This window comes from Rhamphochromis longiceps, linkage group LG5 (genome assembly GCF_057381845.1).
Source record: "Rhamphochromis longiceps isolate RC_006_pf linkage group LG5, R_longiceps_female_GT1.1, whole genome shotgun sequence".
Lineage (NCBI taxonomy): Eukaryota > Metazoa > Chordata > Actinopteri > Cichliformes > Cichlidae > Rhamphochromis > Rhamphochromis longiceps.
In genome coordinates, this window is record NC_140561.1 from 12,124,253 (window position 1) to 12,138,711 (window position 14,459).

The 14,459-nt window shown below is 40.8% G+C and overlaps 1 protein-coding gene across 4 annotated transcripts in view; it reads left to right on the forward strand.

The window, feature by feature from the left end:
- cdh4 (cadherin 4, type 1, R-cadherin (retinal)) overlaps positions 1–14,459 on the forward strand; it is a 232,468-nt gene that overhangs the window by 160,815 nt on the left and 57,194 nt on the right. The window contains exon 1 of one of the 4 annotated variants that reach the window (XM_085405857.1): positions 7,987–8,124. The exons of the other annotated variants lie outside the window; for them this stretch is intronic. Within the exon in view, the coding sequence (XP_085261983.1) occupies positions 8,080–8,124 (45 nt within the window). The 5' untranslated portion in view covers positions 7,987–8,079. Of the gene's footprint in view, positions 1–7,986; positions 8,125–14,459 lie in introns of those variants that run through there. 4 annotated transcript variants of the gene reach the window in all.

The window sequence follows — 14,459 nt, forward strand, 5'->3', positions numbered from 1 at the left end:
TACAAGGAGCCCAAACACTTTTTTAAGGATGGATTGTGGACGAAGATGCAGTCAGTTTTGTTTTGTTATTGGGACGGTGTTGTGCACATTTCAGTTCTTTAGCTGTGACATGGGGATAGATACAAAACATGCAAAATTTTGCATGTAAAAAGCTGCGGATAAAACACTGAGAATGCAAACAGTAAAGCCAAGTGTCTCAAGAAAGCCAAGTGTCCATATTTAAACAATTTCATTTTTAAGACATTTTTACCTTTTATGATGCTGTGAGCTTTAACAGTGTTTTTATCAATTCAGCCTCCAGCCCGTTTTTGTCTGTGCGTGAGCTCAGGTCTCTATAAATTAGACTTTGTGAAATTTGTGCTAATAAAGCCTTATTTGAATATGTAGCAGAACTGACAAGTTTTTGTAAACCAGTTTCGGGGTTTTTGGCTGCTGCACTGATCCCCACTCTTTTACATACATGGACATCTGGATTTATTAAGGGTTTATATACAGCACCCAGAGAGCAAATATCCACCAAGGCAGCTCACACTCCAGGCAGTATTTACTTTTAAGGGAACAGTATTCTTTTATATATTGATTTTGTTTTCTTTGTTCTTTTTAAGTGCACTTTGAGAAGTTAGTGTGCAGTAAAACCAAATGCAAAGTACAAGCTGCTGTTATTTGCCCTGTTTAAACCTGTTTTAAACATAATTATAAGGGCTTGAGGAACTATTTTGTTTAATATTACTATGTGGCTATAGTGCATTTTTAGCATTCATTTCATTTGTTTAGTAAAATGTGTTTAAATGTTTAGTTATAAATAACAAGAGAAAAAAGTTTTGATCACAAGTTTATTTTGTTTTCCAAGAAAACAACAAGAAATTATACGTATTCAGGAACGGGGTACATGTACATCGTGTACTCAAAAAGTATCCAGTGCCAACATGTTCTTGTCAGTCTAAAAACCTACGATTTAAAAAGATTCATATGGCATTATTATCACTTTGATCTTTCTCTCTTGAAGGAGAGGTCAGAGGTCAAATGTGACATGATATTTTAAATCTTCGTACTGTACTTTCTATTTGCTAAGCATACACACCACATTTGTAAGAATCATAGCTTCTGAGTTTTAAGGCTTTCTGTCAAATTTTGACCAATAAATCACTGAGTTGACCTTGAAGCCCCTGGTGGATGTAAGCCAAATTATAATGGATTGTTAACACGACCCCAATCTGCAGCCTTACAAAGTTTTTTCCCGTCAAAACTTTTCAAGTTGCCAAGCTTAACCCTTTAAAGCCGGTCAGAGCGGGCACGCTCCATTTTGCGCAACTACTTTTAAATCCCGGTAGAACTGCAACCACGTAAGCTAGCGCAATAATTTTTTTTGCATATGAAACCGGAGGAGTTGTACTTACATCTTATGCCATCAGCTTGTCCTCGGTCACAGTTTCCTTCCACATAAAGCTTTGCAAAAACTGCATAAAAAGCACTTGCAGCAACAAAAACATAATATTCCAGAAACACGCTTTGCCGATCCGATCAGCTGTTCATAACACTTCCTACGTTGGAATAGACGTCAGAGCGAACTTTTGCATGTCCGCCATTACCTGCCCGAAACCGGAAGTGACGTCATTTTCGCGGAAATGTAGTTTTTTACCATCAGGGCCTCATGAGCCTATACTGGTGTTTTTAAAAGTTATCTTTGACTTTATGACTTTCTGTGTCATTTCTGGGACGCTTAGGACTCATATTGCACTGCTGGAAATAGTTTATTTTGATTCATATGCTGCTTTTTTGCAAATTTGCACTATAATATCGATACTATCGAATTTCCCAGAGGAACACACCCGAGGGATTAATAAAGTTCTATCTTATCTTATCTTATCTTAATATTTATTTTTGTTTTTCCTGCAGTATATAAAAATTGGTGTATTTCAAAAATAAAACTATGAAGACACTTAAAATAAATTTCCTGTGGTGGGAAACTATTTTGTGCAACTTTTTTGTATTTACAGTTTTGAGGGATAAGCCTCTTAAATTTCTCTAACTAGAAATATATGTTAAAAAAACAAAAACGATTTTCAATTTTTTTGTAGTTTATTGCACTGTTTTGCAATTTATGTAATTACTATGCACTTAATGCATACATATTATTAAAATTTGGGCATTAACAGTTGTATTGATGTATAACAACTTGAAATGCTCCCAAAAATGGCACTACAGCATGTAAAAATATAATATCAGCTCTGGCGGACTTGGTTCTATGGTAGGTCTTAAAGGGTTAAAGACAGAATGACAAATGCTACCAAAAACATAACCGAAACCATAACCTCCTTGGCAGCTGTAATAAAAGTGTTATCAGAGCCAGAATACACAAATAAATTTAATTGTCACATGGAATGTTTTGATAATAATGAAAAGGAAGATGTGGGTTTTGATTATCAGGCCATCGACAAACAAGCGGGCTGTGAATACACTTGTGGAAGGCATGAGTAATGCTGCTTCACAGTAATTCAGGTTATTTAAGGTTATTACAGACTTTGATCAGTGTGAGTTGTGAACAGAGAGGAGGGAGCAAACAATAACAACACGAGGAAGTACGTTTATGATCGTGAAGTATCAGCTCTTGCATATCTGTCCAATGTCTATTCTGTGATTCAAACTGGAGCTCTGTGAAGACTTTTACCAGTTTGTCACTTTTACTGTTAAAACTTTGAGGTCGCTTCAGGCCATTCTGGTTGAATGTTAGCTTGTGTGCTGAAGTACTTTATTCCAGTGCTGAATTCTGTCATACGTACACTACAGATACCTCTGTCTGTGCAAACAATGACAAAAACAAAGCGCAGTTTAACCAAATAGGATTGCCGAGGTTTTTCCACCACTACCCTAGACTACATAATCACATGTTGGCTGTCAAATTGATTTTTAACCCTCCAAACAGACCTTTGCTGCTGAATTTGTTATGAAGTCGAACATGAAAAGGAAACAGGGAAATGCATGGAAATGAAAAATGAAATGAAAAAGTAATTGATTTTAAAATTCAAAACTAAATTTTTACTTCTCTCACTCTGAGCACATTTTAGAAAAATAAGGCATGTATCGCCGGTCTAAAGTAATGATTCCAGTCACACATTTCTCTTTCAATAATACCAGTTTTAGTTTGAATTGTAAGCATTTTTTTCAGAGCACATTTGCTGTTAGAGCCCCGGGACTTGAAAGAATTCAATTTTACTCTGCAGCCCATCTACCACTCTGTCATTCTCTGAGTAAAATGTCACAATTCTCAAAATCAAAAGGAGAGAATTTGACTATACTGGTATGTAACCAGTCCCTAATACGACCAGTGCAAAACAAATAAGGAAAATCTAAAGCAAGACTCTCGTGGGGGTGTCACACTCTTGTGGCTGTGTGCTGGTTGTCTAATCTCTCCTCACTCACTGCCTCTTATCAGTCACCAACACAGAGATGCAGCTTTTACTACCATTTCTGACACACACAGACACACACTAACACACACACAAAGTCCCTTACGCCCATTTGTACAGTAAGGCTTACACTTCAGGATTACGGAAATCGCCTTTCACAGGCGTGTCAGCTAGCATGGAAGCCCTCAGCCTCACACACAAACACACAAAACAGGGCCGTGAAGTGTCACAGGAGGGCCCAAATTGTGCTGCCCTGCTGGAGAAATGGACCCTCTTTTATCCCCTTTTCTTGTTGGATTAAGGCTTTTCTGCATACTTGTGACCGCGTCAGTGCTGAGGTTGATCATGCTCTTACATACATTGCACCACAGTATAGATGTGCCTTATCCCTTGGCCGGAGCGGAAAGCAGTGCACCATAAGGGATGCGACTCTCTTGGTCTGTGCGCTTGTCTGTCCCCGGCTCTCTCTGCAACATATTTCTTCATTCTGACAGGCTGCCGAGGAAAGGAGCAGGGGGGGATTCCGTGCTTTATCTCGCTGGTCTCAGAAGTAGCCAAGAACAACCTTTAAAGCTCCCACACTTGATTTCAGGACACACTCGCTCTCTTTTAGCTTTGTCCTCTCGCGTTTCTACACTCAAGCTCTCACGTAAAGCTTCATCGAGCTTGGAAAGACCAATTAACCATTGGTTAATTTTACATTGTGGGTCACATACAACCCACTTTGATCTTAAGTGGGCCGGCCCAGTTAAACTCCCCTTTCGGTCAGTGTAAAGAAATTAATGTAACTAAAAGAAGTGCGATTTCAGCAGACTGTCTCAGATTTTGTACATGATAAAGTAATTATTCTGTAGTAAACGAAAGCAATCTGTCAGCATGACAGCTTAGATTTAACTGTAAAATATACATTTGTTAACTGTGTATTTAGCTATCAGTTACACTGGTTTAATATACATGCAAATGGCCACAGGGAGGCCTTAATCATTAGAAAAAGCTTCAAAATACAGTCAAAAGTTATGCCATTAGTCCAGCAGGCCAGATTGGAGTCTTTGCTGGGCCGATTTTGGGCCCCAGGCCTTATCTTTGACACCTCTGCACTAGGATATGTGGTTTGTGCCAGTTAATCATAATTTATAGTCCATCTGTATACACGTTTCTGTTCTGACAGAGGGAGGAGGGGGCTATTTACCAACTAGATGCACGTTTACGCGGCCCTCCAAGACCCTGACTGCTCTGTAGTTGAACGCAGATGATGTAAGCGTCTGCTGAATGTTAATTGGTTGACAATTGGGCCGGAATAGAGCAGGGAGCAACATTGGAGTTCACCAGGAATCGCAATCAAAAACTTCAAAAATAAAATATACAGCATGAAAAGCACAGACAGTGGCTACAGTGGACACGTTTCATTGTGTTTGCTACTCTGTTTCTCTTCAGCAGTTTCTATGTCACTGCATAACTTTACTCTTCTCTGCGACTTGCTGACAGACCAACAACAGCACAAGCAAGAAAGGCCAACAGACCAGTCTTACTTGTGCCACATACTTTTTATACTGCCTTGATCTGGCAACAAAGCTTTCTGCAGGCAGGCGGGCAGTCCTCGGACTGGAGCGGACAGTGAACGTGCTACCTCTGCAGGATCATAAATGCTGCCTTAGACGGCTTTAGATCCAGTCCCTGCTAGTTTAAATCTTAATAAATATTTAGAAAGAATTCCTAATAGCAGACGTACATCATGCTGGGACGTGCTACATTTACGTCCAAGCTAAACAGAAATTTATTCTTCAAAATCATCAAAATAAATTTACATAAATCCGCAGTTCCTTCTGTAAGTGCTGAGCAGCATTGTTTTTCGGGTGTCCATGCTACTGTAAACCACACCATGCAGGTGCTTGCTAAAAATTTGACAATGGAAACTCCTGCTGGTGGTCTGTCTCTGTGTGTTAGCCCTGCGACACACTGGCGATCTGTCCAGTGTACCCCGCCTCTCGCCCTATGGTAGCTGGGGCAGGCTCCAGCCCCCCCCCACGACCCTGATAAGGATAAATGGAAGAGCATGGATGGATGGATGGATTTAGTCTTATTTCGTTAATCATTCATACATACACTCATTAGTTATTCATGTTGTGTTTCATATCATTCTCTCATTGCCAACACCATCACACTGTTAAAGGTTTGATTGCAATATCCTGGTTCAGTTGCTCAGAGCCAATTTTTCTTCATTGAAACAAATGGAAATGGCTCTCTCTGTTTCTCTGTCTCCCTCGCTCGCTCGCAGACACCAGTGGCGTAGAGGAGCTCCGTTCTACTGCAGGCCATATTTACCTTGACGTGTGCATTTCAGTCATGAAGAACTTCAAGTGGTGCAGCTTTGATGGCATTGATTTACCATTGTGTTCAAATGGAATATGCTTCAAAGCTTTCGCTGTCAAATTATTTGACATGACAGATGTAAGTGCAGTGGAAATGAAGAGGTTGAAAAACAGCTTGAGTTAAATGGATACCAAGGTAGATAGCAAGAATTACTCCCTTTTTTTTGGAGGAACTGAATAGCGGGGAGGACGGTAGATGGAAAAGGGAGAATGGGGGACAAGCTGAGATTGAAACAAAAAAGAAGAAAAGAAAAAAATGGAAAGTCTTTCGAGAGTGCTGTAAATCTGCGGGGTGAGAGAGGCCAACATTAGTTTCAGGCCATTTGTGGCATTCTCATCTCAACCGTCTCCTGCAGCACCTACACTGGGGCCAATGAGGCAAAACTGATGGAAAGCAGTCTGAATATAGGAGAGAAAAAATTCCCCTTTTCATTTAACCAGGCTGCAAATATTGGCTTCTTCCCTGACCCACGGTTAGGACAATGAGTTGGAAATAATTGGGCCGAGTGTGGACAGTTATTTTTAAATGTGATTGCACAAGCCAAGAGAAAACATGACAGAAAAATGTCTGTATTTGCTGTTTCTGTTATGGCGCATTATTCTATACCATTTATTATTGCACTAAATTTCACTGCAATGATGCGTTTATTACATCTTCTTATCGTACGGCAACATTTGAAAGTAAAATTAAGATCTTGTCTAAACCAGCTTCTCAGTAAGATTTAGTATGTTTTTTAATAACTCACTCATATATTCTAATATAATATATATTGTAATATACCATAGTATCATAAGTGTCACAGACTGAATAACTGCAGTAGGAAGTAAACAAATGTTATGTGTGCCAACCACTTCAACATCCGAGTGACCTTTACTTTTAAAACCAAAGGAATGTCTGCTTTTTAATGGTATTTTTGTAACTAAAATCTGCGTGTGTTTATGTGCAGGGGAGAGAGTTAGCTCATTTGTAATGACACTGTAATGTCTGTACAGTTGTTTGCTCAGTACCCAAAATGAAAACACGGTGGTGTATTTACAACCTCGCATTGCTCAGTGTATTTCATTACAGCTCATAATGAGTTTGTAATATGATTTTTGGATGCGCTTGTGTTGTCTGCAGTTTTATTGCATCTTTTGTGCATTGAAATACATTGTGTCTACTTTGTGTGTCTACACACCTTGTGTATTCACCATTCTGTGTGTCAGTATCCCTGTATCCAGCTTTTGGCTGTTTGCGTTAGCGGGACAAAAGGCACCTCTGTATATTAAATTATTCAAAAGCTGGTTTATCTAAATTTAACACTTGGCAGAAATCCTCACCTCCCCAAAAAGTTTGCACACTGATTACTTATTCCCTGCAGCCCACTTTCTAGATGGAAATCACTTGTACTTACATCCATTCACTTCTGCTGCTGCCGGTGCTGATGGTGGGAGCTTTCAAGGATACTGTAGGAAACCAACTTTAAGGCAAACTTTTCAAATTACCTACTTTAGCACTTCAAACTAGGGCTGCTCGATTATGGCAAAAATGATAATCACGATTATTTTCACTGAAATTGAGATCTCGATTATTTGACGATATTTATTTAACCCTTTAAGACCTACCATAGAACCAAGTCCGCCAGAGCTTATATTATATTTTTACATGTTGTAGTGCCATTTGTGGGAGCATTTCAAGTTGCTATACAACTATTATAGCCCATATTTTAATAATATGTATGCATTAAGTCCATAGTAACTGCATTAATTGCAAAAAAGTGCAATAAACTACAAAAAAAAATTGAAAATCATTTTTGGTTTTTTTGCATATATTTCTACTTGGAGAAATTTAAGAGGCTTATCCTTCAAAACTTTAAATACAAAAAAGTTGCAAAAAATAGTTTACAACAGGAAATTTATTTTGAGTGTCTTCATAGTTTTATTTTGGAGATACACCAATTTTTATATACTGCAGGAAAAACGAAAAAACAATCCTATGATGCAAATTTGCAAAGAAAACAGCATCAAAATAAACTATTTCCAGCAGTGCAATTCGAGTTCTAAGCATCCCAGAAACTATTCAGAAAAGTCAAACATGACCAGTATAGGCTTTTAAGGCCTACAAGTAAAAAAAACTACAATTTCCGCGAAAATGACGTCACTTCCGGTTTCGGCCAGGAAATGGCGGACATGCGAATGTTCGCGCTGACGTCTGTTTAACTGTGGGAAGTGTTACGAACAGCTGATCGGATCGGCAAAGCGTGTTTCTGGAATATTATGTTTTTGTTCCTGCAAGGCTTTTTAAGCAGTTTTTGCAAAGCTTTATGTGGAAGGAAACCGTGACCGAGGACAAGCTGATGGCATCAGATGTAAGTACAACTCCTCCGGTTTCATATGCAAAACAAATTATTGCGCTAGCTTACACGGTCCAGGTTCTACAGGGATTTAAAAATAGTTGCACAAAACGGAGCGTGCTGCTCTGACCGGATCTAAAGGGTTAACAATGACTTTAAAAAATAATATAAAATAGTGTGCAACACCACTGAAGTTTTTTTTACCTCTCTTTTCAACCAACGGCAGTCACTCTCCAAATAACTTCTGCTTAGCTTTCCGAGCTTCCCTCGGGTCCTCTTAATCAGTGGTCTCCAACCTTTTTTGCGCCACGGACGGTTTATGCCCGACAATATTTTCACGGACCGGCCTTTAAGGTGTCGCGGATAAATGAGGGAGGGGCTAATAATCGGCTCAGTCATTTTTAATGATCGTTGAAAGCCCAGATCGTAATCGTGATTAAAATTCGATTAATTGACCAGCCCTACTTCAAACACATCAGGATTTACAAAAGTATTGTATATTCAACAACAGCCATGGTGAAAAAAAGTGCACCCTCTTTTAATTTTAAGGTTTTGTGTATAATGACAAAAATAATAATAATGATCTGATTCTCATCCGGTTTTAAAGTTTACACCGTGTAGCTTGTAGAGCCACTTTAAGTAGCAAAACCCTAAAATATGAAAAAAAAAAATCATTTTCAGAATGACATATCAGTCTCACATTGGTGCTTCTGTGCTTTGAGTTTGCAGGCATTTGTTTATTCAGAGCTCTCTCGTGATCCTGATCGCAGCATCAAGCTGAGGTCGAGATTTTTCAGTGGGCTGTTGCAACACCTTGATTCTCTTCTGCATTTACTGCAAATGTGCTGGTGTGCTTGGGATCACTTTCCTGTTGCATAACCACAGCTTTAGCTGTTGTACAGATGATCTTGCATTTGATTCTAGAGTAGTTTGGTATACAGAGGAGTTCTTGGTGGACTCAAATCATCACCCCTCCACCTGGTATGATATGCTGAGATGCTGTGGTTATTTTTACAGTTTTTCTGAATTTGCTGGGACATCCACTCCTGGGAAGATTGGCAGCTGTTTTGAACGTTTTCCATTTGTGAATAATCTTTCTCAGTGTGGAATGATGGACTTGGAAATGGCCCTATAAGCCTCCCCAATCCTCTCTCAAGATCACTGCTAAAGTCTTACCTCCTTGGCATTGTGTTAACATACACATGAACACTTCAGACCAGCAAACTGAGAAAACATCTGCTTTTATAGACAGTTAATGAGCCAAATAATAAAGTGCATTGGTTTGGCAGCTATTTCCCTATTAATTCCTCAGGAAGTGGTAACGGGGTACTTACGTTTTTCTTACCTCACATCTGCATTTTGTCTTCATTTTGTTCAAAAACACGAAGTGTTGTTTTTCATCTGAGGTGTTTTCGACTCAGTTTTCAAGAATCAGACGTTCTGGTGACTGTACATAAAATCAGCTGGTTTCGGCTGATTGGCGAGAAGTCACATCTCATATGAACTTCAGTTCTTGAATACACTATGGCTGTAATTTATATCTATGTCTTTATTTACACTGTTAGCGCCTCTTATGAGGACAGTGCTAACAAGAGTTGTCAGCTGACTCCAGGTTACACTAATGAGGTGAAAAGAAATTAATATCCGGAGAGATTTCTACTCGTCTCAGACATGGAGCATTTTTGAGTTTTACTCTGAGATTGCATAAATGTAGAGCCTAATTGGATTAAGCTCTTTAAGTGCTGCAGTGGTTCGATTTTGCAGTTTCCTACAGAGTGCTTCCTGAGTCCCAGTCATCACATTATCTGTCCAAATTATTACCCCACCGCAGTCGGCTGTGTAACATTTTTATATAATGTAATTAGAATTGAATGGAACAACAAACATCACGCATTATCCTGTAAGTGTAAAGGTGAGGTCAAAGATTTGAAATGTCTCCACTATTGTTTTCTCGAGCCTGTCTATTGGTGATAAAAACTCGCTTCAGTTTTTAGCTTCAAGGGGCAGAGTTTGTTGACATGTCTCTTTGGTTTAAATCAGGACATCGCTCACTCGCTTTTCCCCTGACACAATTCCTCAGATTGCGTCCCAGAATCCCAGAGTTTCATCCATAATGATAACACGCAGTTTCCAGAAATAAAGTTCCCTTAAATGTAGTTCTGCATACTTTACCTTTTCCTAATGGGGAAGTGCTGTCTAACCCAGCTTCTCCAAAAGATCTGCCAAAACAGCTCGCTTGTTTCCATCTTCTTAGAGTACAGGTCCTCCCTTTGGAGCTGTCCTGAAAGTATGATGCACTTTTCAGCTCTGGCAGATGATTAAATTTTAGAGGCCTTAGACTGTTTGCGCCATTTGATCCTGTTCCTTCTTGGCCTCATTACTGCTTTCTGCTCTTGCAACAACTCTTTCATGAGTGTTCAGCTCATAATGTAACTTTTAAAAGTTTAGGACTAGAAATCTTTGTCATGAAATGATGCATGCTACGGAAGAATGTTGCAGCTTTGCTTTCTTCTCGGTACTTTCTCATGGAAAATCATTGTCTGTGATTTAGAAGTGGCCACATATAAATAGATAAATATCCCATAAAAGAAACTGTAATGCTTATTTAATCAATATTTATACGGGCAGTGGAATACATTGCTTCTGTAATTGGGTTAACCCACTGAGAATTACCACCCAAAGCCTCAGTTCCACTCAGCTCTGCAGAGCATTTTAGCATCCTGTTTTATAGCCTGCATCTTTAATGTTTACATTTTCTCTCACCAGTCTCATAAACCTTGTTTCAAGCTAGAACCAGACACCAGAACACCAGGCAGTCAGCATTACCTGCTGGCTAGATTTGCCCGCTAAAGAGGCAGATGAGAGGAAACATCACAGCTTCATTCTTTTTTCTTTGGGTACACACTATCACCACTGAATAGTATTTGAAATAGCCGTAGATTTTTGGTGCGAGGACAGTTCAGTCTGCCTTTGTGAGATTCAGGAAATGCAATCTCCGACATGATAAGTGCAGAGAATTTGTGTACAAAGGAAAATTGTGCACAGGGGGCTTTTCTTTGTCGCTCTGTGTCTGAAGATGCGTGTCTGTCCCTCTGCATTGTCCGTGCGTTTGAGTGAAAGTATGTGTCTGTCATTCTCAGCATCCCCAGTCGGACAATTAGAAGGTGACAGTCCCATTAGAGCTGGCCCGCTAGTACAAAGGCTGAGTGCTGTTGTGAGTGACACAGAGCTCAGCCTCTCACTAAATAACTGTCAGTCTGCCCTCGTCCACTCTGACCCCTCTGGCAGCCTCCCTCTGAGCCACTTGAACTCCCCTCTGGGCGCTCATTGGCAGCCTTGGCAGCTCCCTGAGCCAAGCGTGGCCCTCCTTTCAAGGCAGGCCTCTAACTGATTGGTTGGACGCTGCTAGCCTTAGGCGTGCCAGAACGGCTTTCAACTGGCCTCAGGGTGCTGCTGATTGGCTAGGCTGTCACGGACGCAGGTCTCCTGTGGGAGCATGTGGCAGCAGCTTGGGTTTATGGGATGCAATTTGACAGAGGAGGTAGATGGAGGGGAAAAGTGCAAGAGCAGCAAAAAGCTCCCTGCTCCTCCCTCCCTCCATCTGTAGCTCTGTCTGCTAAAGTACATCTCTTTGCTGTTTGTTCTGCTCCTTCCCTTTAGTCAGCCTTCCAGCAGCCAGTCATGTCTTCACTTATAATTATCTTTGTGGCAAATTTCTCTTTGCTTGGAAGACCTATAATACGCTTTACCTATCATCCTTATTTTGAAAAGCCTAGCGTAGTGTAGGAGACTATTACTTTTTAACGAGTTAAATCTCTCTGGGGGTCTGCGGTCTGCTTGGGGTGGGGTAGGACAAGTACGTCAACCTCTCCGCCTGTTTCATTCCTATTGCAGAATTTCTTTCTTTTTTTTTTTTTTTTTTTTCTTTTTTTTTTAAATGACATCAGAAACAGCAGTATGCGACATTACGTGATGGCAGAGCTTCAGTTCATCCTTTGTCTTTTTTTTTTTTTTTTTAATAAATAGGACAGGGGGAATGAATGAGAGAAAGAGGGGGAGAGAAAGAAAGAAAACCAAAGGGGAGAAGAGACGGTGAGAAGGGGGGGGAAGAGAGAGAGAAAAAAAAAAGAACTCCTGGGTCACCTGTATGGAGAAAAAAAAACAAACAAACAAAAAAACAAACAGAGGAGACAGCAAACAACAAAGAGTAACATAATAATAGAGAAAACAAAGCACCATCACAATAAACTAGCTAGTCATAGATATCAATATTTACTAAATAATAAACGATATTGTGCAGCACGCAAGATAGACAGCGCACAGTGTGCTTTGAGGCAGCAGCCAAGAAAGCTTTAGTCCGCGTCTGTGAATACCCGTGTGTGCATACCTGTGTGGATCAGCATGCTTGCATTCCAAAGGTTTCTCCATGTAATGATCTGCTAGGGAGTGTGGGGGGGCCACAGCCCCGTCCTCCAGGGTGTGAAGCGGGTATGGAGGAGATCAAAACTCCAGACATCCAGAGGCCCCCAGAACACAAGAGACCATGGAAGACCAACAGAGGGGCAGCCGCGCCACTGTTCCAGTAAGAGCTGAGGAGAGTCCCAGATGAGGGCTCGCCCAGCAGCCGCGGAGCAGAAGTCAGGGGGAGTTGCAGTGACGCGCCCGTGACCTCCGCCGGCCCCCAGCTGTGCCTGAGTGACCGAGCCCCAGGCCGAGAGGCCGGGGGCACCCCACCTCCAAAGGGGCCCGAGCGAGCCCCAGGCCCCAGGCAGAATTTCTTTCTAAGGGAGACAGAATAGTTGTATTTGCTCTGTTCTTCTCCCACGCTGCGAATCAGGGAATTAATGCCATTGTTAATGCAGAGAGACCACTGGTACATTTCAACAGGATTCTCGCCTCTTGCAGAGCTCATCTAAATTGCCTGGCTAATGCTGTAATTGGGTTTGTGAGTCACTTCTTAACTTCCATTAATATTTGTTCTCCCTCTAATTGCCCCTTTTTCCTATCCTACATTTCATTCCTCGGTCTGGCTAATGGTCTGAGGTGGAGGCAGTGATGTGCGTGCGAGTGTGTGCGCTTGACAGAACATCTAATCTATTTTTGAGCAGGTACATGATGTTAAAGCTGTGGGACTTCTTTCTCTTCACTGGTTAATGATGAATGGCATGCAGGATGGTTATGGAGGATATTGGAGTTTAAGAGGAAGATGTCAGAAAAGTTCACACTCCAAATTTGTGGAACCACCCCCAGATTCATGATCCAAGTATACTAAGGATGAGAAATATCTGTCTTCCAAAGACTTCCCATCTTAAGGAAAAGAAAAAAAAAACACTGTTTGAAGGTTGTTTATTGGATATGCTGCTGGCATTCTGAATGCTTTCTGCTTTTCATTAAAAGACATGTTCCTTGACGATGCCTCTGCCTTCTCAGAGATTTTCTCCTAAGCTTTCCCCCGCTCTTATCACACTCACCTCTAACTGGATTGTCTTTTCCTCTTATATATCACATTAAAGAAAAAGTTCCTCTGGAGGGAAAAAACATCACCCCCGAAAGGCTTTAGCCTTGTTTTCTTAAATTGTCAAGAAAGGAAAAAAAAAACCTGACTCTATTATCTTTAAATCCAAATCTCGCTCACAGAAGTGTTACCTCAGGAAACCTTAAGAATTCAAAGGACTCAATTCAATTGACTGTATTAGAAAGTGAAAAAAGACCAGTGCTAGTACCGGAGCAGACGAACCTTTCTCAGATGGCAACCCGGCTCGTTTGTATTGATGGGACTCTCACTGCTTCCTTTCCACTGGGAGCAATGGGAGAATGGGGCACATGGGGCTGAGAGACAGACAAACTAATACGCAGCACAAATACAGACTGCACATCAAACGAAAGGAAGGATGTGTAAGGCAAAAAAGAGACCATATTCCAAAGCTGTAGGAGCTCAGTTCATTTTGTATTCAGTTTCCGATCCATAATGGACTACCCTGCCTTTGTGCTGTTCTTTATGAGTATAAGGGATAACTGTGTGCGACGGTGGCTGTCAGTGGCTCTCGCTTGAGAGATATTAAACCTGAGCTCTCTGCAGCTTTCCACTCACAGGGCGCCTATGTGACTATTTTTAAAATCATCTGCACCATTCCCTTCTCATGACGCCACTTAACTGACAGGTTTTACCCCATTTGTCGCCACTCTCGCACGCGCAAGGCTGTTATTGTATTCCGCAGGAAGAAAAGTTGGGAGGCTGGCAAAAACTTGAGGTCCTACATTCTCTCTAATTGGAAATTTTGTTTCCATTTTGTCAGCCCATGTTTCCATTTCTTTCATCCTTCACTTTCTTATTCCCTCCTATTTCATTT